Here is a 25,733-nt window from a genome sequence, read left to right as displayed (position 1 = left end):
GGCTGGAGGGGAGGGTGGTAGAGTGGAAAGAGGAGTGGGGATATCCATTAGGAGTTCTGGGTTGAAATTCTGACGTTACTACCCTACTGGCTATGTGACCTCGGACATGGGACTTAACCTTCCCAGACCAAGGTTCCTGCATGATTTAAATGAACATACTACCTTGAAGTATTTACATGTTTTAAATCATTTATTGCTTATAACACAGCAAATGTACCATCCATCACCACCTGTGTCTCCTCTCCCTTTGTAGCTCATTGTCCCCTACTTGTATCAAACTCTTCCCATCCTCTCATCCCACAGCCCGAACTCCCTTGTAACATGTTGCGTGCAATTAAGAGGCTAAAAAGAAGAAACAATACTTACAACACATTTGGAAATACATCTAGCAATTGGGAATGCTATAGTAGGTAGACCAAATAACGTTCTGATTGTTTCTCTGCCATATTAAAAAAAAAAAAAAAAGAATTCAATAGTTACCTTCCTTTCTAGATTTCCTGAGAGTATTTTCAGATTATTTCCATGGGAAAAATCTCATCCTTAATTATTTCCCTTGTTAATTATTTCTATTTGCATGTGCACACATCTGAATAATGTGCATATTTATATTATATTTATACTGTAAAATTTTATTAATCATGTTCATGTGTATGTGTGTGTGTATATACTTGTACAATACATATAAACAGAGCAAAGTTATACAGTTTAAAAATTTTAAACATTTGAAATTTCGTGAATTAAATTGCAGGTACCATAATAGCAAAATGTTTTCATCTCAATATAAATATAAATTGATAAAAATGAGATGAAAATTGTCTTGCTCTAGAGAAGCTATCTTTAATTTACTAAAGATATTTAAGTATATACCATCAACAATTTTGAACTCTTCTATAAACTTTACATATTATATTAAACATAGAACTCTTCATAGTAATTATATAATTAGCATAATAAACAAATATATTTTAGATTTACTCCATAACATATTTCTTGTTTTATTTAAAATAGCATTTTTTTCTGACCATATAAGTAATATATGTTCATTTTAGAAAAAATATAGAAAACATCCAAAGATATGAGAATTTTTAAAAACTTGGCATTTTACAAGCTAGAAATAACCAGTGTTACTATATTTTAATCTCTCAGTCTGTCCCCATTTATTTTCTGTACGAATTATTTTCATTCTATGTGAAGTCTTAAATTCTGCTTTCTCTTAGCATCACATGAGACTTTTCTCAGGCCATTAAATATTCCTTAGAAAAATAGTTTTACTGGAAGCATTCTACTTTATCATATATATATTATGATTTATTGTTAACTAATTAATTTATAAATACTGTTTACTGAATTCTTTTCAATGTTTACATTGGCAAGAAGCTTTTATCAAGATATCTATACATGTATCTATTGAAATATCTTAGTATTGTTCATAGAGTGGCTTCATTATCTAGATAACTTAAGCTTATTTTAAATATTTTGAAGCTTTCTTTACTGGTTCACTTTTCATGGAATACCTTATAAATACCTTTCATACCTTTTCATACTATCATCTTCTTTAACAAAGAGTTTTGACCACAGTTGAACATTCTTCAGGCCAAAGTCGTATTTCTAAACGTCATTTGTGTGGTTGGTGGAAATTGAATGATGCTCTAAGGTTTGTAGGGTGAGGCGGCTGCCAGTCTCCACTGCAGAAGTCCTCAGGCTAATGATGATGGTGAGGAAGAGGAGCATTGGTACTATCTTCTTATCTTTTTTCTCTGCTATCAAGTGAGACTTCTTTCTTCTGCCAGTACATCCAAACTACTTTTAAACTAACATTCGAATCACTGTCAGTTCTGCTATAAAACTTTTTTTGAAGATGTAAATATTTTTTCTAACGTGATTGATATATTAGAAAAAGATTTCAGGATAATGCAAATCTCTTGTTTGCTTATGTGTGATTTTGCCAATGAGAAACATTAGGTGAACACGGAAAACTATACCCAACTGAATTCAGCTGTGTAAAAATACACAGCACATACACACACACTCGCACGTGCACACACACACACACACACACACACACCGCATACATCCACCAGTGATCTCCATTTATCTCTGTGTTAAGAGCCACACCATCCATTTAGTAGCACAACCTTCTGCCAGATTTCAGATCACTTCTTCTACCCCTTGAAAATAACCACAAGCTGTAAGTAGTCAGGGCTCACTTTCTCAAGCAAATGTCAGGTCCTTTTCAAGATAAGTGTTTTATTTGTGTATTTCTTAACCACTGAACAGTGTATATGTCTCTGAATGGCTGGTTCCTTTTCAGCTTTTGCAACCCAGCAGGACCCTATAGGGCCTTCCCAGAATAGACACCCTCCTCCCATGTCTTCTACCTGTCTTTTGTCAAAGAAAAACTTTAGTCAAAGAATACGTTTAATCAGAGACGTGAGAAAATGCAGAAAGAAAGGGAAACTGTGAAGCAAGACAAAATGATAACCGTTTAGCCATTAAACAAAGTCAAGGACTTTTAGTGCCTTCTCAAGGGCTATAGATATTCTGATCCATGACCTTTGAGCTGTTTTCCAGATACTGAAACGTCCACCAGGTGGAAAAATTTAACTGTATGCTGCCCACAAGCACGTAGACCCCAGACCCATCAACCAGAAAGTTGATGATGTTGACTCCCGATTACCTCACCACCAACCAATCAGAAGAATGTCCACGAGCTGATCACATACCCCACAACGGCCCTCCCTCACTTTGTTTTTAAAAACATTTCCCTGAAAGCCTTCAGGGAGTTCAGGCCTTTTAGGCACTAGCTGCCTGGACTCCTCGCTTAGAGGCCTGCAATAAACACTGCACTTTCCTTCACAACCTGGTGTCAGTAGATTAGCTTTACTGCACGTGGGCAAGTGGACCCAAGTTTGGTTCGGTAACATTTTCAGATCTCAGAGAAGCCAGGGACTAACTCTCCCCTCTCCCATCCCCAGTTACTCTGCTCCCTGTTATATCTTTTTTTTTTTTTTTACCTATAAATATCCTAAAATTATCTTATATGTAGGATAGCATTGTATATGTTACCTTAAATTTTATTATTTGTCCCTATTAGAATATATGCCCATGAAGGCAGATATCAGCCTTGTTCACAGTTGTATTATCATCACCTAAAATGTCTGCACCACATATGGATTAATAATTATTTGTATTTTATAAACCAAAGATCCCTTCTCATGTATTTAACATGGAAACTATAACAGTTATTTCTTTATATATGTCCATCTGGAATTAATTTGGGATTCCTCCATTATGAAAGCGTGAGCCTAACATGCATTTTCAAAATACTTTTAACCCCTAAGAAATAGGAAAACAAATTACATAATGATTCAGAAACCAAACTTAGGCCTTTGTTTTTCATGCTTTCTAGCCAGTTCTATCTTTTTTCTAAACTGCAATTGTTTCACTTAAATTAGTATCTAAGAATAGCTCCCTGAATACAGCAGCTTGAGTGGCAACAGAGTGGAAGGGCAAGGACATGCTGATTCTTGACAAACGACCAATTGAACATGTAATTAGAGGTGCTAGCTAGGTAAGGGGAGTCGGATCAAGAGGGCACCTCAGAGGTCTTTGCTAAATGAAGTGGACTTGCTCACCACACTAAACTGAAAATCACACTAAACTGAAAAGGGTTGAGTTTCAGCAAACATTTATCTAGTGCCCCCTAATGGTGATGTCCAGTGCTGTCAGCTGGAGGCTGAAGGAGTGAAATGAAAAATAGAAGAGCATAGAATTTGGTGAGAAAGGTGTAAAAGGACATACATAGACATAATGCCACATTTTATTTATTTTTTAACATCTTTATTGGAGTATAATTGCTTTACAATGGTGTGTTAGTTTCTGCTGTATAACAAAGTGAATCAGCTATACATATACGTATATCCCCATATCTCCTCCCTCTTGCGTCTCCCTCCCACCCTCCCTACCCCATCCCTCTGGGTGGACACAAAGCACCGAGCTGATCTCCCTGTGCTATGCAGCTGCTTCCTACTAGATATCTATTCTACATTTAATGCCACATTTTAAATATGCGTTGTTTAAAGGGGAATACGTGAAAGAATGGCACCGAGAAAGGAGCACTGACTATTTAATAAGTGCCTTTGGGTTGAAGGAGATTTGTTGGACTTGACGTGGGCAGAACTTGAGAGAGGTGCTGTGCCAATCACCCATCTGTGTCCTCAAGTCCACTTCCCACTCCTCCTTGTTCTACTTAGTAATTCATAAAACTACATTTCCCAGGCTCCACTGCCCACTGGCTTGGGCTGGGAAACATTGGCTGGAGATGGGAGGCCTGGAGCAAGCTCCCCTTCTCCCTCTTCTCTGCTTGGGCAGCAGTGCTGGCAATGGCCATGTCTCCTCTGTGGCTCCAGCTTCTGCCAGACACATCCTCCCTGACTTCAGCTTCCATCTGGTGGTCCTGGGTCCTGGGCTCTAGGGATAGAGCCTTCCTGTTGATGCTCATCTTGGAGTCACTTCACCTTCCCTTATTTGGCATCTTGGCTCTTCAGTTACTCAAGCAACAAATTGCCTGAATTAAATCCCCTCTGTCTGAAATCCCTAGGAATGACTTTTGTTTGACTGCCTGTACCCTCAGTGACACAGGAGATAAGCTGTTCTAGATGGAGAAAAGCAGTATAGGCTCTGGCCTGGAAAATAATGATGGGTTGGAAGGAAGACTTAGTTTGTGGGAAAGGAAAGGTGAAAGGCCACCTAGAAAACAACAGAAATTCCCATGCGTGCTGAGACCGTCCTAATGAGGCAATGCCATTCCAAGCCTGGCAGGTCTTTGAAAAGGCTAAGGAGGGTTTTGTGCCTGCACGAATGTTTCAACCAAATACAAGGACAAAATGTTGACCAAGAAAAGATACCACGAGGCCAAAAGGATTTGGATCCAGTCCACCTCTTTACTTTCCACCAAGTTTAAATCAACTATTTGGGACTCTTGGGAATGACTCACCCACTCAGAATACCAGAGCTGGAAGGGGTCCTTTTCCTTCAAATCATATGCATGAGGACACTAAAGCCTTGCTCAAGGTCACACAGCTGGTAGAGCTGGAAGGAGAACTCCACTGTCCTGATTCCAGTATCAAAGCCATTATTACTCTAGCATTTGAGCTCTTCTCTCTCCCCAAGTTTCAGTTCATTACATGCAGGTTTGGTCCTTCAGTAACTACAAGCTTTTGAACAAATTTGAATGGGTTTGTTCCATATCAATAATTTCTCATTTTGAATGAACAATAGTGAGAATGTTACTCATTCCAGTGTAACCAGCTTGGAGTGATTTTTTAAATATTATAGAATAAAGTAACAGTAAAGCAACAGATATTATACAGTCACCTGAAATGCAGGTTAGAATTCAGGTAGTAGAATATATATCCTACGTTGATAACAAAAAACCCAAAACCCCCCAAAAACCAAACCCCTCAAACCTGTAGTGTTTACTAAATTCTCATGCAATTAGTCTTTATGAACCCTATAGAGGCATCGCTTCTATATCTGGACTGAACACCGAAGTTTGGAATAAAATAAACACCTTGAGGCATAGACTTCAGAGACATTATCTGTTTAATAAATATGACTGTAAAAGGAATAAACAAGAGCAATTATACATTACACTACATAGTATATAACAAAAAATACATCAAAAAAGTCATTTTAAAATTAGAAGTAGTTCCAATACTATAAGAAAACTTTCTTTTTTTTTTTTTTTTTTAAATTGACTTCCTATAAAAATAAGTTGGCAAATGAGGGAATTTCAATGCTCAGTTGGAATCCTGGAAAACACAGAACAGCTGCCAAGCACCCCATTCCTCTCAAAGTTGCTGTTTGGAACTTCTGAAAAAAAGCAAAGCAAACCTGTGCATTTTGGACAGTGAATCCAATTAAAAATAAGGCAAAGGAGAAAATGTTGGTTGGGTAGTTCAGGGTAGAGCACGCACAGTTTGCCTTCCGGGATTTTGGAAAACATTGCAATATCAGATTTGTAGCTTGCCCTGAATCTTACCTTCCACATCCATCCCTCCCCACCCATTCCTCTGGCCTCACGCCTACCAAACTCCTCATTGTGTCTGCACCTGCTGTTGTTGAGTAGGTAGGCACTTGGGTCCCCCCCCATTGGCAGCTTCTCATTACTACCTTCTCTTCGGGATTGAGCTGGCATGGCCTAGTACAGTGGTTCTCAAACTTTAGTGTATTTCACAATCACCTGAAGAGCTTGTAAAAACAGATTGCTGGGCTGCAACCCTGGAGTTTCTAATTCAGTAGGTCTGGGGTCGGTGGGACCCAAAATCTGTGTTTCTAACAAGTCCGAGGTGATGCTGATACTGTTGGTCTGGGTACCACGCTTCAAGAGCCATGGAGCTAGATCGTAAGAACAATAAGGGCCCCTCTGAGCAGTACTTTGCCTCACTAGTCTCCTACAGGTTAGAGGGAGCTCTGAGGAGAGGCACATGAGGACCCTGGAGATGCTGAATCTAGAACCGGCCATCTCTGATCACTTTCCAAAACTCCAGGCATCTCATGTCCACCTCTTTTTTAGGTTAGGACTTACAAGCCCTTCTTCCCTATGTCTTCTCATGTATTCATTCATTTATTCTTTCAACAAATAACTTTCTTAATACCTACTCTAGGCAAGGCACTGTGCTAGATGGAGTGTTATTCCCTTTTTCATAGTTTAACAATGAAAATTAATTGAACGGCAACTCTGAGGACTCCCTGTACTGTTGTGAATGAGCCTCTTTTGGTTTCCAAACACTCTGTTTTCCAGATTAAATTTGGGAGGCTCCAACTGAAGAGATTCAATGAGGATGTTTCCTATGGGCTAGGAAGCCTGGCAGGTGGGGGATCATTTGAGTTCCACAAATAGACGGCTGCCTTAGGCATAATCCATTTCCCAGATTCATACGGAGCGTCTTCAACCATAAAATCTTCTGCTTGATTAACTTCTGACTGAAGTGTTGCTACTCTTCCCCTACTTGAGCTACACAGGGCAGTAGTCGTCAGGATCTTTAGGGCACCCCCACTGTCCCCAGGGCCCTGTTATACCCTGACGCTGGCCTGGGGCCATGGCCAAGTAGGAGGCTACACTCTGAGTGGTCTTTTGAAACCACTTTCTCCTACATTTTAGAGTGGGCTTTATCCAATCCATAATACTCCAAGGGCTCCTGCTGCACATACTTTTGTTTCCCTCTTTCTCTGGACCTTCTTTCATGATGGCCCTGGGAGAACTGGGATTTCTTCATGCTTTGAGCCAATCTGCTTGAGTCTGATAATTCCTCCCCTTTATGCTTATTATATTTTCCTTTGCTGATACTATGCTCAGAGATCAGAGCGCACACATGTAAGAAGTCTAGGGTCATCTTACATAATTACAATCCCATCCTAATATAAGACAAGACCTCCATACATTCTCAAGACTCTTTGACACTCAAACATCAAATCCATTAAGCTGCTTCTTCTTCTGCTTAACATCGGTTTCATTTTACAAATATTTTCACTCTACTGTGAGAGGGGGAAATACTGGGTAATAGCAACCATCACAGGAGGAAATTGCCCTGCCACATAGTAACACGTTCAAAACATTTCTCACAAGAATCTTCTGGAATCTGACTGCAGGAGATTTTTGTTAAGGTGTGACAAAACCACTATTCATCTGTATGCTTTCTTTTCTAAGGTACCTGGGCCAGGTTTGAATTGCTTTGCATATCTCAACTCTTTCACACACATTATATGTTTCCAGGGGGGAAAGGCAAGGATATTTGGAAGAGGCAGGTCTACAGGAGGATAGAAAAAAAAAAAAAAAAAAAAATACATGAAGCTGAACCCTGCAGGGCAGGATGCCGCTGGGTCAGCGTGTATGAAGGCTGCATGCATGGGTGTGGGCAAAGTTGACAGAGAGATCATTAGCTTTGGGTGGTGGAGGCAGGGTTGCCAGAGGCGAGGCCAGTATTTAAGGAACATCAGGATGAATGTCCAGAATGTAGCAACATGTTTGGGAAGAAAAGGCAGGAGCAGTTGAAGGATAACTTGGGGACGGGAAGGGAGAGACACAAAGACCTTGACAGATCATGACCACACGTGGAGAGCAAACAAATGGGAAGGTAAGAATGCGGGGGAACTGGGATTCTGTTTTCTACACAGGGCAGGAGTAGGGAAAGCTACAGGGGGAAGCTGTCGTGATGGGGAGGGGGGAAGAGGAAACACAGGTCCGCTTTTGACACTCCTGCCCGACTGCCTTCCTTCCTTCCCTATTCTGCCTGCATCCATGGAACTTGAACTTGCTTCTTTGTCCCTGTGGCCGTACAGAATGGAGAAGGCAACCTGTGGCCCCTGCCGGCCAGCAGAGCTCCCGAAGATAACTTAGAAGGGAAAAATGGCAACAAGTAAAGTGGAACAGAGAAACAGCCCAGGGTTTCAAACTCCTGTGCATGTCTTTGTGTCTCGTGAAAACGGCTGGGGTGGCTAATCCACCCATCAGCCTGTAGTGCTAAAATAGCTGTTAAATCTACAGCCAAGAATATTTCCAAAAATACATGCAGATTTCCTTGGCCTATATATGTTAGGAATTTTCTACAAACACAACCAATCAGAAAAAAGAGAGAGGAGAAGAAAGGGGAAGGGGAGTGTTTTTTCCATTAAAATAGAGCACCTGTACACTGCCCCTCCAAGGTTCTCAAGGTACTGTCCACATGCACAGGCTTAAAGCTAAAAACCCTTGTTGTCTGTGTCTGAAGAATTAAAAAGTCCCGATGCAGTGAGTGTTTGTTTGTTTGTTTAGATTTTGATTGTTTTTATTTTATGTTTGTTTTTGTTTTTACTGGCGTCCTCCAGTCAAACATTTACATAGGTAGGGATTTCTTTTGTGCTTTGATTCTCAGCAACTATGGAAATACTTCCTGGCAAAATAGGAAACAGAACAACAAAGAAAAAAAACACAAAGTTAGTGGTCATGGAGAAGGATGCACTTGACAAGAGCGAAATTCTTTCCTGATCAGCAGGTCGCCTGTAGCCTTTGGGGGTTTTCCTTAAATGGCAAATTGAGCCCCAGCAGATCCCCGCTTTGGCGTTGAAGGTGGAGTGGCGTGTCTTGCTCTTTGCAACCGGAGAGATGAGTCACCAGGTTGAGTAGAAGGGGAGGAAGGGGAGGGTAAAGCTACTCTCCTAAGAGAAAACGTGTAACACTTACTCATTTAATGACACTGGCAATGGAAAGGTGTCAGAGACGGTATAACGTGCTGGGAGCTGCTCCTGGCGAAGGAGGGATTGCTACTTTAATGAAGCAAACAGCGGCTGTGCTTCATACCCCATGGAAATGGGACTGAAAACCAAATGGCCCACAAAAATGCACTTAGAAGCTTTAGAAGTAAATAGGGTGAACACTTCTCTGGACTTGAAGACAGAAAAGGCTTTTTCTTTTTAACCCAAGGCAATTACGCATTTATCACCGTCTCCCCAAATAAAAGGAAGCACACTGTGAAAACTGGACACCAGATGCGGGGGCCATTGTTATTATTACCTCTGACATGAGCCAGGCAGCACATTGAAATTTCCCCTTAATACAGCCACAGAACGCTCCCATATTCATTTAAAGAGAGGGTTCTGTTTCCCTTTAAGTACTCATTTTTTCCCCCAGGTACCAGATTAACAGTCATAGGACGTTCTAGGTGATTTGGCATTATCACATCAGAGTGAAGCATGAATGCTTATATAATAATTTATCCATCAGAGTCAGCAATGCAGGGTTTAGATGGGAACATTTACAGCTTCAAGTCCTAGGGCCATCAGACAGGAGGAAACAAGGAGAGAAATGGATCACAATGGTGGCCCGAGGGGTTTATCTAATTTCCTGGGAAATTCCCTCCACAATAAATAGTAGAATTTAGCAATGACCCTGAGACTCTCTATACCTAGCTGTTGGCTTCCCATGCTTCCTCCCCAGACAGAGAGTGAGCCCTATTGAATTAGGCTGAAATCCATTTTTAAGACTCCTGGTAGGGCACAGGTGAAAAGGAGGAAGAAATCTGCCCATCTGCTCTGTCACAGTCTAACCCTCCAGCACTCTCTCTCAGGAAACCCCACTCCTGAGATAAGTTCTGCCAACTTTATGGCTCTTGAATTCTCAGGTTCCATGTTTCCTGGGGGACAGTTTTTGATTACTACTAGATTTAAAAAAATCCCAGGGTGATCAGTCTGTCTTTCTTCTATGCGTGTTCTTGAGCAGTCTGCCCTCCTTAGAGCTGTCTCCAGGTGATGCTGCCACAGCTTGCTCTGGTCATTATACACCCTCAAACCCTGTCCAGGGGTCCCTCAAACCCTGCCCAGCCCTCCAGACCAGCAGATCCAGCCTCTGAGGCCTGCCCCTCTTGTATATTGTTAGAACAAACACTTTGCTCTTTGACCATGAACACTTGAAGCCCAATGTTTCAGCAAGGGTTTTTGAAAAAAAGAGGAATAAACTCATAAGAGAAAAAATAGGAGCAAGAAAGGTTTTTTTTTTTTTTTCTCTCTAATGGAAAGAAGCAGGGAAAGAGGCATCTTAGCTGTTTCTGTCAGGGATGTTAGAGCAGATAAAGTGGTTACGTCAAGCCAGGAAGGGGTTAGAGAGAGAGCCAGCCATTGACTACTCAGGCTGAACAGCTGGGGGCTACCAGGAATCATTTACCTATGAGCTGGGACTCCACCTTCTCATCTATCAGCTGGCCAGGCCGCCTGAGTTCAGTCTGAGGGATATGGGGCCTGCTTTCAGGGTGACTGACTTGACTGACCATCTCTCGTTCTTTCTCATTCTGCATCTGGGCATAAACATTAATCCCCGGGATCTTCCTAAAACATTAACAGAAACCATCACTGCTGTGCACGGGACACGTACATCGCTGCGACAAATGCTTCTGAACCTGTCAGGGAGAAGGTGGCGGGGGGGGGGGGGAGACATGGACGGAGGGACACGCACCTTTTGAACTTGTAGATGACGAACACCGCCAGCCCCACAAACACCACGGACAGCAGCATGAGCATGGCGGAGCCACTGTGGCTTGGAGTGAGGTCCACCAGTGGGGCTAGGGGAGAAAGCAAGGCACGGTCATGGTCACGAGCAGGCAGGTGGGTGGGCGTGACTCTGCAACAGGCTTGCACTGTTCACACAGAGGCACAGTGAGTCCCGGAAAACCACGTGGGACGTACACACAAGACGCATGTCACGCGGCTTGACATGCAGATGCATCTGAGCCTGTCCCAGCCCCCAGAATGCTCCAGCAGGCCTGTTCAAGAAGCGCAGTGGAAAATTTAAAGCACAGACTCTGGAGCCAGACTGCTTGGATTCAAGGCCTGCTCTGTCATGTGCTGGCCGTGAGCTCCTGGGCAAATTATTTCACCTTTATGTGACTGATAGGGTGACATGAGGATAAAAGTGCACATCTCATTAGGTATTTGCGAGGATCAAATGAATTGATGTATGTAAAGCACTGGCAACAGTGCTAGGCACATAGTAAGACCTTTGTATAAATCTTAGCTTTTATTGCTACTGCTATTATTACTTTGAATCAATATTTATAATAATATAAGTATTAAATTTTCCTATACTCTCAATGAAAGCTTTTCCCACTAAGCAATGCAGAAAACCAGAAAAAACACCAACAGGAATATTTTTATGAATTATCCAACCCTTCTAACTCCTATCCCAGCAGTTGCCATATGAGAGGAAGGACTGGTTGCTTACATTTTTTGCACTTGGAAACTGATGGCTAAGTGAATATTTTACAAGGGCAGCTGCTCGGATGCTGGAGGAGAAATGTGCAATCCAGGGTCGTCTCCATAGGTCCTGACAGCTCATGCCAGGAGGTGCCAGCCTCTCAGAGGCAGTGAGTTCTCCTCTTGGGCCAAACAGATGCCTTGGCATCCATAAAAGATTCTCCCTCCTTAACTTTGCTTGTAGAGTGCAGCTCTGGAACTGCACTCTCTCTGGAACATCTCTCTCTGCCTCCAAACCCTCCTCCTCTATCTCAGGGTCAAGCCTGCTCTACTTTAATGTCTTTGTTTGCAATTAATTTTTACCCTCTAGAAAACTGATATTTTGCAAACATAGCATAGCTCCAGCATAAAAGGCAAGCCACACGTACCCCTTAGAAGCCTGGATGCTGACCTTTACCTTCCATCAATCTAAGCGAAGCCTGATACCCAGAAATTCAGGTGACCTTTACGCACCATTTTCTGTGGCTTCTCTCTGTTGAAAGCCAAGAGAGCAACATTCTGGTCACCCAGGTAAAAAATCCAAGGAGAGGTGACTGCAATGTTGATGATTTCAGACAAGACCCGAGACTGCTTCTGCTCTGTCTGGTTATTGAAGAATTACATCCCAGCCACGCAGTAACCACTACTGGAAAGCCTATCCCATGTACCAGTTTGGGTGGAAAACACAAGTCAAGCCCTTTTTCTCAGAATAACGGGCTTAGTTATTTTAGTAGAATCAGCTTTTAGAAAGCACTAAGATGAAGCAACCTCTGTGATTCTCTCTCCTCTGTGAGTCAAGCAGAGCTTAAGCTGTGAAGTATGAGTGTGTGAGGAGACAGGAGTGGTTCACTGAATGGAACACCCAAGGCAAATGTGCTTCCAGCTCGAAATCGAAAAATTAAGGTCTCTTTCATTTACTTAGGCAACCACAGTGCAAAGGAGTCCAGAAATACTTCAGAACTCATACCACTATTGGTAGGAAGTCAGGGGGGAAAGAACACCTTCCATTTATCATAGACATTATTGCAATTGACTTTCACCAACGGAAGGTGGGGTGGTGATCGTCACTGAGCAGACACGAACAGTGAGGGCCTCACTGGTTAGTGCCATTCCAAAGGACTCAGAAATAGTAAATGGAAGAACTAAGACTTAAACGAAGTCTCTCTTTCTCTCGCTCTCTCACACACACACACACACACACACACACACACACACACACACACACACACAATTTTCTATATACTTCAACCCTGGGCTAATTTCAGCAGGAGATATCTGAAATTTAAAAAGATATTTCTGAGAATGGGGATGAAGGGTAAAAGTAGATCACAAGAAGCAACTTAACAAGTGACAAAGTCAAAATATTATCAAGTTTTCAAAGGACCAATTCGAATCCTAGGTCATTCACTTTCAAACATTGATGACACGTATACGCACATATATACGCATATGCGTGTATTTATGGGTGGTAGTTGTGCATAGAGAAATGGAGCCTCATGCACCCACCACCCTTCAACAACCATCCACCCTCAGATAATGTTATTTCTACCCCCGTCCAGTGCCCACAAACCCCAACACTGGATTATGTTGAAGCAAATCTCAGCGATCATACAATTTCACCTTCAGTCTAAAATTTAAGGCACAGACTCTGGAGTCAGACTGCTTGGATTCAAGGCCTGCTTTATCATGTGCTGGCTGTGAGCTCCTGGGCAAATTCACCTTCATGTGGCTGATAGGGCGACATGAGAACAAAAGTGCATATCTCATTAGGTGTTTGTGAGGATCAGATGAATTGATGTATGTAAAGCACTGGTAACAGTGCTAGGCACATAGTAAGGCCTTTATATAAGTCTTAGCTTTTATTGCTACTGCTATTATTACTTTGAATCAATATTTATAATAATATAAGTATTAAAATTTCCTATCCTCTGAATGAAAGCTTTTCCCACTAAGCAATGCAGAAAACCAGAAAAAACACCAACAGGAATATTTTTATGAATTATCCGACCCCTCTAACTCCTATCCCAGCAGTTGCCATATGAGAGAAAGGACTGGTTGCTAAAGTCCTTTAAACACCTTAAGTCTAAAAGATAACGTCTCTCTCACTCTCTTTCTCTGGACATTATCACAATACCGTCATCATACTTATGGAAATAATACTGAAAAGCTATTTTAAAGGTAATCTTCTAATGCAAACCCCTAATTTGACAGGGAACAAAGGGAGGCTCAGGGAGAAGCTCCAGATTGTAACGATGGTTAGAGGCAGGTTAGCTTGATTAGCTGAGCTTCTGATTCCCAGCCAAACGCTCTTGCAGAAGACGTAGAAGAATATCAGCGTTATGGAGCAACCAGGAAGAATACCGAGGTTGCTTGAAAGGGTTGGCATTTGAAATGAACGGAAAACTAAAGAGAGGAAATTGCTCTAGCCAGGCTCTCACTGACACAAAGCAAACACGCAAATGGACACTATTTCCCTTCTCTTCCCTTCCCCCTCCTGTCTCTACCCATCACAAGCTGAGGTCTTTCAATTCTAAACCACTCCCACTCAAATCATCATTCATAAACAGGTGGCGTTAACAGTGTTAAATAATTAGCATATTACTTTGGGAAAATGAGCTTCTGTATCCTGAGTTCTAACGTGTGTGCTCTCCGCTCTCAGCCCCACCCCCATCTTTGCATCACTTAGTCACTGCTTAGCAGCAAGAAGCAGGCAATCAGGCAGCAGCGGTAAGTTGAGTACCACTGCCCTCTGTGTTCCGTGGGTGGCTTCTGCTTGCTGATCTGTGCCTGAATATAAACCGGACTGTTACTGCTCCACACAACCTCAGATGCATGTCTTAGTTTGCCCAGCACTAGTAGGTGGGTTTGTGTGTGTTTTGCTGGGGAATGAAAACTTGTGATAAATGGGTTTTAGCTTGCTGTGTGCAATAAGCATAAATTAATCCCCCTCCAACTGCAGCCTAAACAAGGTAGAAGGGGCAAGTGCTGAGTGGTTTATTTGCCACTGTTCACAAACACAGTAAAGCATGGTCATGGGGTACAGCACGTGACTTGACGATTCTAAATCTGGGGCTGGCACACATCGTTTCTACAATCCTGCAGAAATGCACTGAATTATTATATTCTATTCAAGAGGACCCAGATTGATTATAATAATAGTGCTGCTTACAGGAATAACAAGTCTTCTTGTGAAAAGTGATCGATACACACTGAGTGCTAAATACAAGGTCACAGCTAACGTGTATGAGAGAAGAATGAACTTAAAACGCCATGTTTCACTGATGTGTAGAAAACCGATGATTAACAAAAACCTGCAGTATAAAAACAAACAAACAAACAAACAAAACAACTAATACTAAACTTTCATTGGGTTATTTGTATGGAAATATGTTAATATAAATGTTTCAGACATTACATGAAATTACCCAAAGCAATCTACAGATTCAGTGCAATCCCTATCAAATTACCAATGGCATTTTTTACGGAGCTAGAACAAATCATCTTAAAATTTGTATGGAGACACAAAAGACCCCAAATAGGCAAAGCAGTCTTGAGGGAAAAAAATGGAGCTGGAGGAATCAGACTCCCTGACTTCAGACTATACTACAAAGCTACAGTAATCAAGACAATATGGTACTGGCACAAAAACAGAAACATAGATCAATGGAACAAGATAGAAAGCCCAGAGATTAACCCACGCACCTATGGTCAACTAATCTATGACAAAGGAGGCAAAGATATACAATGGAGAAAAGACAGTCTCTTCAATAAGTGGTGCTGGGAAAACTGGACAGCTACATGTAAAGGAATGAAATTAGAATACTCCCTAACACCATACACAAAAATAAACTCAAAATGGATTAGAGACCTAAATATAAGACTGGACACTATAAAACTGTTAGAGGAAAACATAGGAAGAACACTCTTTGACATAAATCACAGCAAGATCTTTTTTGATCCACCTCCTAGAGTAATGGAAATAAAAACAAAAATAAACAAGTGGGATCTAATGAAACTTCAAAGCTTTTGCACAGCAAAGGAAACCATAAACAAGACGAAAAGACAACCCTCAGAATGGGAGAAAATATTTGCAAATGAATCAACGGACAAAGGATTAATCTCCAAAATATATAAACAGCTCATTCAGCTCAATATTAAAGAAACAAACATCCCAATCCAAAAATGGGCAGAAGACCTAAATAGACATCTCTCCAAAGAAGACATACAGACGGCCACGAAGCACATGAAAAGATGCTCAACATCACTAATTATTAGAGAAATGCAAATCAAAACTACAATGAGGTATCACCTCACTCCTGTTAGAATGGGCATCATCAGAAAATCTACAAACAACAAATGCTGGAGAGGGTGTGGAGAAAAGGGAACCCTCTTGCACTGTTGGTGGGAATGTAAATTGATACAGCCACTATGGAGAACAATATGGAGGTTCCTTAAAAAACTAAAAATAGAATTACCATATGACCCAGCAATCCCACTACTGGGCATATACCCAGAGAAAACCGTAATTCGAAAAGACACATGCACCCGAATGTTCATTGCAGCACTATTTACAATAGCCAGGTCATGGAAGCAACCTAAATGCCCATCAACAGACGAATGGATAAAGAAGAGGTGGTACATATATACAATGGAATATTACTCAGCCATAAAAAGGAACGAAATTGAGTCATTTGTTGAGACGTGGATGGATCTAGAGACTGTCATACAGAGTGAAGTAAGTCAGAAAGAGAAAAACAAATATCGTATATTAATGCATGTATGTGGATCCTAGAAAAATGGTACAGATTAGCCAGTTTGCAGGGCAGAAGTTGAGACACAGATGTAGAGAATGGACATATGGACACCAAGGGGGGAAAACTGCGGTGGGGTGGGGATGGTGGTGTGCTGAATGGGGCGATTGGGATTGACATGTATACACTGATGTGTATAAAATTGAAGCCTAATAAGAACCTGCAGTATAAAAAAACAAACAAAACAACTAATACTAAACTTTCATTGGATTATTTGTATGGAAATATGTTAATATAAATGTTTCAGACATTACATGAAATTTCTAAAAATCTTATATGTTCTGGTATAATAAGTCATAATTCTAGTTATTACTTTAAAATGTATATCTCAGAAATTAAAAATAAATAAATAAATAAAACGCCATGTTTGGGGTGAGGTAACTGATATGGTCCCTTTTTGAAACCAGATTCTTACCTGGCCGCCTGCTGACAAGCTAAATGACTTAAACTGAACCTCAGTTTTCTCGTCTGCAGAATGGAGATAAAACTAGTGCCTGTTTTAGCAAGTTGTGAGAATAAAATAAGATGAAATTTATAAAGCACTGACATGGTGTCTGGCACATGGCACATGCCCAATAGTTTTAAAACTGTCATATCATTGCTGTCATATTTCTGAAAGTATATTCTATAGAGAACAAGCCCTGAAAGATGACTAGAGTCCATGGTCAGATAATGTTGGGAAATGGTATATACGGCATTCCCCATCTTGGAGATTCAGTATATGAAAGTTGATAGCAGTCCTTCAGGAAAGAAACTCATAAGACTTCACCATAGAGTTTCACAAAGTCGTTAGAGCACAGACCCCTTACAGACTCAGGTCCCACACAACACATTTTAGGGAATGCTTCACCTGGAGCACCACTAACCCCTTTTGCTGCAGCCTTTGCCCCTTTGGGTTATTTCCAAGTTTTAAAGTCAACAATATGGCAGCATCACCTGGTGAAGCCCCACAAATACCCTTACTGCTGTCTGTATTGACTCTCATTCTATCGAAGGGACTTTCTTGGAGGACTTCTACCTGCTCTATGACCTTGGAACTTTGAACTCGTACTGCATTTCTAATCCAGAAGTTAGTGCTGTCAAGAAGTTACAAAAGCAAGTTCAACTTTGTCATACCTTGCTTTTATCTTTCCTCTCCTGTCTCCAAAGCAGACCCAAGCCAGACTTTACTTACATGCCTTGAATATCATAAAATCCATGTGGCTGAAATCTCTTTTTCAGAAATTAAGGTTATATGGGAATGGCACGGAGGACGTTTATCTAGATCACAGAAAGGGTTGACAGGCCTTTATGATAGAGCACCCTCACTTGTCTAATAGCCCTTCCTTCCAGTTCAAGTCCAAACCCAATCATAACAGTCTTAAGGACTGCAATAGCCTCTTGATCATAAAGCCATGATCTTGCAGGCCAGATTGGATGGGAATTCCCAGGGAAGGCTCTAATGACTAGTGAAGCATGGCTACTAGTTTTAAACTGAAGATGAGTCTTCAGGAACACCTAGTCACCTCAGGTTGAGGTCACTTGGCCAAACAATGACAACCGTGGATACCTCAAAGACCAAACTTATCACTGTAATTGACAGACAGGAAGAGAAGGATGACTTTTGGTTTTCTAGGGTGACAAGTCAGTGAGGTATCCTGTTTACTATGTAAAGTGTTTCTCAAAGTATAATTTCCCGACCACGTGAATCAGAATCACCTGGAGAACTTGTGAAAATGCAGTTTCCTAGGCTTCACTTGAGAAAAAAATATATCAGTCTCTGAGAGTGAGTCCCAGAAATCTACATGTGGAACAAGCTACACAGGTCATTATTATGCATACCAGTTTGAAAGTACTGTGTGGTAAGTCCCTCCTACTGTCACTCATAAAACATCCAGTTCTTATCTTTAGAGTGTGCCTGACCTTTATACACTCTGGGTCACTAACACAAAACAAAACAAAACAAAACGAAAAACCACATCCCTGGATTGCTAATAGTACTTCAATCCCATTACGACTCCAGGAGAATTTTCTAAACTACCTAAAAGGCATCTCAAACCTCCCCTAAGAGAGTGCTCAGCCCCGTGTAGATTAATTGCATTACTGGATCAATTCTCTACTTCTTTCTTTGCCCATGCCTCGAGCACCTTGAATTTGAAGGTTCTCCTACCAAGAGGTGAAATCTGTTTCCTCACCCCCTTGAATCTGGGCTAGCACTGGAACTGGATTTGGCAATGGCATGCAGCACAAGTGACGGTGCTCCAGTTGTGAGCTTCAAGGCCTTGTACACTTTTGCTCTCTCTCTTGGAATCCTATCATGGCCACGTGTGAGCAAGCCCAGGGAAGCCCACTGAAGGATGAGAGACCATGTGGAGGAGAGCTTAATTATCCCAACTGAGGCTGTTCTAGAGCCAGCCTACAGCCAGCTGACCCCCAACACGGGGGCAGCCCAGTCGAGCTCAGCAGAGCTCCCTACCCAAGAATCCACAGCTGACTGCAGACACACAATGAGCACAGATAAATCCAGAAGAACCACCGAGCTGATCCGTAGACTCATAAATAATAATAAATGCTCATTGTTAAGCCACTGAATTTCGGGGTGGTTTGTTACATAGCAATAGCTTATTAACTTCTTCTCTCTTCAAAACTCTTCTCTTCCAACTGATCAAACATCCAATTAGTAATTCTTACTATTGGGCTCTATATTATCAAATTCTTGGTATGGACTTCTGTCCCCACTGGCAGGGTGCCAGAGTATAAGTAACATGACCGTAAATGTTCTTTTCCAAACCAGGACACTTTAAGAATGAAAGGGAATGCTATGAAAACTTATGTAGACACAGCAGATATGGCCTGACCATCTTGGTCACTGTAGGTGTAAGAAACTTGGTGTCTAAAAGGTAGCTTGTCCTAGATTCTGGTATCTTCTCTGTATTATGTATGTGTTCTCCTGCCTTCATTTTCTCCTGCCAATTTCTCTGCACTATCTGCCTTGCCTTTCCCATGGGGAACTGTACCTCCTGCATCCTAACTACTGCTTTTTTCCAATTTGATGCATGCTTGTACCCTGTTTCTGAACTGTTCATCTGATCACTCTTTCCTGCCCATGCTCCGCCCAAGAGATTCTAGGTGCGTCCTCAGGCCAGTTACCCTATAGTCATTTCATGCCTTTTTATGGGCCCAGGAAATCTTAGAAAAAAATGGTGAAGAAAGAATCTTTAGAATCTAAAGAGCAACTTCATTGCTGGTATATTTATGAAAGTATCACATTTGTTTAGTCACATTGGATGTTATGTTTAACATCTCAGCACCTGTTATTAGTTATCATAACACCATAAAAGCTTAAAAACTGTCAAAAACCACTGGGTACACATGTCTGTGAAACAGCTTAATTATTTGTAGGGGAAAAAAAATGATTTGGGGGGAAAAACAGAAGGAAGGAAAAATATTACTGGCATGACTTTACTCGCAAAAGACTTGTAAATGATAACTGTGTAGGTAATAAGGCAACCAGAGACTAAAGAGACAGAAAAACGTATTGGCTGTGGAAGAATTCCACTAGTACTAATTTCATCCCTAAATGGAAAATGTTATTGCAACAATTTATTTTACTTTACAGTTCCGAGCTCCACAACTCTATGATTTGGCATCTGCATCTATAACGATGTGGCTTAGATTATAGTGAATTTTCTAAAGCTTCTGGACTCATGCTAATTCTGCCTTCAAGTGGAAGGGGTTTCTCAATGTAAACTATCGGGCAGAATTCATGATGTATCTTGACCTAGACTGAAATTCTGAGTACCTTATCCCCTTGCACGTTGACTCATAACATATCCAGAGGTAGCAACTGAAGCTGGGAAATATTAATTCTCTAATATCTCTGTGATATTATCTTTTTATTACACCTGAAAAAGAAATTGAACCAGTCAGCAGCAACCACAGAGGCCAAGATAATACAAGATAACAGTTTTATTAAAAACCCACAGATACCCTTGACAAAGGACAGTTTTCCTAAACATAATAGCTTAAACAAGGCAACTGCTAGACAGACACGAGGGGTTGAGAGCAGTTACTGGGTGTTAAAAATTTTTTAAATTCAACCTGAGATTTGAGGCTCTTCCTTTGAGAAGTATTAACCTTTCACATTTTTTATCATCAGTATCCAAAACTCCAGAAGAGCAGTGACCCCACTGGAAAACTAAGAGTAGAAGAACACCCCGATTCTCTAATATGTGCAGAAATAACAGTGATGTGCGGATATGTCATTTTCTGCTCACACTAGCACATTAATAACATCGAGATAATATCATTTGTTTAACTTTCATAGAACTCATGGCTATTCAATTACATCTGCCACTAACATTCTGGTTCACACTTTAATCATCTTTCAACTGCTTCACGGCCACAGCTCTTGGCTGGCCTTTGCCATTCATCTAGATTATGGATAGAGTATATCCCACATTCAGAGACAGGCTTCATTTTTTCCCTACTCCCACTGTCGTCCACTCATTCTGCCAATTAAGTAAGCTCCAAATATCGGAGGAATTAGATGTTAATGTTTATTACTAATTTCCTCCTACACTAAATATCAAGGGTTCTTCCCTTTTAATGCATGTCTCTGTTTTAGTGGATGCCCTGAGTTGTAAATCAGATTTATTGCTGGAGATAGCTCAGCACCTTTCCTTGTTATGCAGATGGATTTCTGTCTGTGGAATGCTCTGTAAGAGCAGTGGTTGAGACTGGTGAAAGGCCTGCTTGCATAAGCATCACTTGGGGAACTTGTTACAAATGCAGATTCCTGGATATCTCTCCCTGGGATTCTGATTCCGGGGATGTGCCCTGAGGCCTGAAGAATCTCTACTTTTATGAAGCTTCCTCGGTAATTTGACGTACAAATTTAAGAACTGCTTTAGAGCAGGGATTGCCTACCCTGGGTTATAAAGAGATTTTCCAACCACAGAACAGGCTGACATTTATCCCAAATAGTTTGAGGGAACTAATCAGCACCAGCTTTTCCAGTCTCTGTGTAGAAGTCTCAGCAGCCAAGTTTTGGTTGATTTACCCAATAAATAACCCCTGAGAAATGCAGAAAATCTCTAGGTGCTGTTGTTTGTCATTTAATATGAATCCATCTAGTTAAGGTCTGTGTCCTCAAATAAGATGTAGTGTTGTCCCTTGCTTGCTCAGTCTTTAATTTCTATTCTTATTGCCCTCATCTATTCTACCAAAGAAGAATCAACACATTTTTTAAGCTGTTTCCTCCCCAGCCCCCTTCCCCCTGTCCCCACCCCCCCACTCCAAAGTATAATCACTGAATTTACTCATGATCATGCGCCCTCATAGGAACAAAGATATAGAGTTTGATGTAGCTTGAAAGATTTGTATCAGCAATTAGGTCTTTAATTTATTACCTGCCAGCAGATTCCCTTCACCTGGTAATCTACTAAAAGATGATAAAATAAAGCTCACAGTTTAAAGCAGTCTGGGGTCCTGGTCTCCTCACCTGAGTGTCAATCTCCTATTCCCAGCTTCCTCTTAAGGTTTTTCACTTGTATGTTTTACAGCACCCAACCCGACATGGCCATGAAACTTATCTTCTTTGGCAACTAAAAAAAGAGGCTCCTACTCCTGGGATTCCAACTCTATCAAATAAATTACCATCTCTTGTTACCTGGGTTGAAAAATTCTTATAAAATGAGTAAATACTTTTGTGAAAAGAGAAAGGATTACTGACTGTTGTCCAAACCTATTGTCTTTGAAAATCCTTTCATCTGCCCCTTCTTTCCTTTTCCATGTGTATCATACTTTGCAATATTAAACATGCATTAATGAGAGTTTTCTCACATGATGCATGGATGATGATCAAAGTACATGATATAAATGACATATCAAGTAATGGCATATTTGATTTCCCTGAATTTTATCCCTCTCTCTTTCCTCTGCTCATAATTTTACCTTCAGTTAATATACCAATTAGGAATATTTGAGGGTATGTGTCTAGATGCCCAAACCAAGTATAAACCGTACGATGTCACTTTGCTGTGTTTCTGCTCAGCACCGCCCCTCAACCTGGCAGGCTTATTTCCTCTCATTTGGGTGAATTCCTATCCAATATGAATAGTTCATTTATTGAACTTTCTGCATGGAATGTTTTTCACCCTCTTCATTTAGAATTAGGGCCACTAGTATTTGGGCCTCAGGTCTAGCCAGTGTGCACTGAATGAGGGTCCTAGTTCATTTCATATCCCTGGACAAACCATAGCTTTAAAGGAATCACTGCAAAATGAGGCACAGAGTCATGTGAGAAGTAAGACGATAAATCTGAAATGGACTGTGCCCTTGAGTAAATTCCAAGTTACCAAGGGCAATGAGAAAACTAGTGGCATTTTAGGGATATTTTCTTAAGGGCTCAGGTTTGTTCTGCTTTAAGTACCTACAGAGACCAAATGCTCTACAACAGATTCTGAGCCTTCCTGTGAGCCTTCCAGGAAAAACTCTCCCTAAGTCATCCCTATATCACAGCTCTTAAAATACAGGAGAAAACAAACAAATAAATAAATAAATAAAGGCAGGCCAGGGTAAAAGCATGCATAAGCCAGAACTCAAGGGAGACGTTACAAAAGATATGAAGAAGGTCTGGTTTGTTTGATCAGGTAAGCATAGTGTAATCTAAGGCGTGAGACCCTGAGCTCTGTCATGAAATGAGGCTGCTCTGGAAACGATATCAGAGATCAGAGAAGTAAAATAAGGGCCAATAAGTTAAACTTGCTTCCCTCTCTTTCAGGAACATTCCTCTTGCCAGTCCCTCTCCCACCATTGTCTTTAGGACCTCTCATTCTGGGACACAGACTTCTAATTTTCCTTCCACCCACCCATTTCCCACAATGTGTATATCAACAACTAGCCTACATCTTAAGAGGATACCTGACATAAAGAAAGCACAGAGATGGGTTTTCCTTGGGTGCTTACTGGATAAATGAGTGCCAGGCTCCACTCACTCATGCTAAGAAGTAACATGACATGGAGACAGGTTCACAGTTGAACACGCTGACTCCAAAGGTTAACCGAGGGGAATGGAATTTTTAACGCATCTCTGCAGGTTATAAATTAATTATATATCTATTTATGAAAGCAATATTTATTGAGCACATGCTATGGGCAAGTTCTCTTCTAGGTACAATGACGGAGACACTATAAAGCTATGGTGAACTGTATCCTCAGGAAATTAAATAGGAGAGATGATGATGATTATCAGACAGATACAGCTTAAAAAAATCCATGTGAGTTCGGACAAGGGATAGATGGTATCCAGGTAAAGATCTCCGGAAATACGCCATGCAAATGTTGGCATTGAGCTGAGCCTTAAAATACAGAGACATAAGAGATGGAGAAAAGTAGAGAAGGGGGAGAAATATTCCAATTGGGAAGACCACGAGCAAAGGTACACTTCAGTCAAAACACCAGCATTTCCAGCCCAGCCCCCAGTTTGATTGCGCGCTACTCCCTTTGTCTGCTAAACATGGCGCCAGCTGTCACGAGGTCCTAAAAGCCAAAGAGAGCCACTCAGGGTATGGCCCTCCCTCAAACTTCTTGATAACCGCTCTTCGTCCTCTCCTTATTCTCATACAGTCTGAAATCTTTCCTTTCTACAAGAGAGTTTTAGAAACATCGCTGTCAGGAGTGATTAGGCCCTCAAGAGGAATTGCACAGAAACCGAGAAGCAAAGGAATAGCTAAAAACAAAACAAGGACTGCATTCAACGTTTAGCTCCACTTAGATACCAAAGTTAATGAATTCCTTAATAGAACATGTGGGAGAAACAAATGAAATCCAGTCTCTAATGACATCCAGGTATCTAGAAATGCTTACTTTGTGTTCCCATAAAAGCAAACAGGGAACTGAGTTTGAAAAACAAAAGAAGGCTAGTAAATTCCTGAAAGGAGACAGTTCCTTTTCCTTGGAGATGAACCAAATTATGCATTGCCTCTCCCACCGGCAACATACTCTGGCTCAAATATTTTTAAAAGAAGGCTGCTGAACATCTGCTAAGCAATTAATGGAATGCAGCAGCGTGCTGGAACGGTCCCTGGAAAGGTATTAGCAATCCTGCTTATGAGACATGAAATGTTGCAAGCAGTGGTCCTTTTTTCCTTTTTTAAATTGTAATTTATTTTTATTTTCTGCAGGGGGTGATGAGAGGAAGGGAAAGGAAGTTGAGGTGGAAGTTCTGCATCAAATTCTCTTCCTCACTGTGTCTTCTTTCCCCCAGCTATCTTTCTCCTTCTCTTCTAGCCATCCCAATATGAATGTGTTAATTTTGACTTAATCAAAGACATTGCAGCAATTGTCTCAATCCAACTGATCCCCTACCCAACGTGCCAAGTTTTCTATGAGTGAAAGGAGAATTCCCTCATAGTCTACCACCCCGTCCTAATAGTTAAAAAAAAAAAAAAAAAAATTGGGCAGTGAGAGCTAACTTAGGAACAATTGCCAATGGGAAACTGATCCCTCCTATATTTTACTTCCTCATCAGTCATTGAAGAGTGCCTTAACACAAGCCTTGCCTTTTGCATATGAAAGTCTGGCTGAGAGTGACTTTGTACCCTTAGATTCTGCCAGTCCTAACACTATTATGACAAATATGGCTAAAATCAATATAGAGAAAGTTTCCAAGACTCAGTTATTGTGTCAGCCCTTGGCATTCTCTTCCTTTACTCTTCAAACTGGAGTTGATTATCCACATATAAGTCTACATTTACTCCAGTCACCTAGCCAGTCATCCTAGGAAGCTCAGTAATGCCAGGTGATCAGGTTTCGAATTACACTGTCAAACGATGTAGGATAGATACTATCAGATCTAACAGGGAAGAATCAGGGACAGCCCCAATGGCTGGAAGCCAAAGAATTTTCTCACTCTCTCCAAATTGGCCCAGTCTAAGTCTGGGCTTTTGCCTCAAACTGCAGTTTTATTTTGTTCCCTTGGTAACTCTGCATAGTACATATCTATGCTGCAGAGGTCTGTCCTTCAAATCACAGTGTGCTCCCAGTAACACACTCCCTTTTGCCAGCCCTTCCTCCCAGGGATCTGCGTACTGCTCCCCAAATTCCCAGCTGTGAAATGAAGTATGAACATTAATTGGATAAATTTTCCAGATCTTCCTAATTTTGTATTTGTCCTTG

At 41.1% G+C, this 25,733-nt stretch overlaps 1 protein-coding gene across 8 annotated transcripts in view; it reads right to left on the bottom strand.

Moving 5' to 3' along the window:
• Positions 1–5,586: 5,586 nt before the first annotated feature.
• SORCS1 (sortilin related VPS10 domain containing receptor 1) overlaps positions 5,587–25,733 on the bottom strand; it is a 577,597-nt gene continuing 557,450 nt past the window's right edge. For 3 of the 8 annotated variants that reach the window (XM_059899261.1, XM_059899266.1, XM_059899267.1), the window contains exons 25-27: positions 10,988–11,093; positions 10,700–10,860; positions 5,587–5,874 (exon numbers count right to left, since the gene is read on the bottom strand). In XM_059899261.1, the coding sequence (XP_059755244.1) occupies positions 5,795–5,874; positions 10,700–10,860; positions 10,988–11,093 (347 nt within the window). In that variant the 3' untranslated portion in view covers positions 5,587–5,794. Of the gene's footprint in view, positions 9,810–10,699; positions 10,861–10,987; positions 11,094–25,733 lie in introns of all 8 variants that reach the window. The other 5 variants (XM_059899263.1, XM_059899264.1, XM_059899262.1 and 2 more) reach the window with 5 other exon arrangements.

The sequence above is a fragment of the Balaenoptera ricei genome, chromosome 16 (genome assembly GCF_028023285.1).
Source record: "Balaenoptera ricei isolate mBalRic1 chromosome 16, mBalRic1.hap2, whole genome shotgun sequence".
NCBI classification, from domain to species: Eukaryota; Metazoa; Chordata; class Mammalia; order Artiodactyla; family Balaenopteridae; genus Balaenoptera; species Balaenoptera ricei.
The sequence above is the reverse complement of the archived record's forward strand: the minus strand, read 5'-3'. Positions and strand labels throughout refer to the sequence as shown.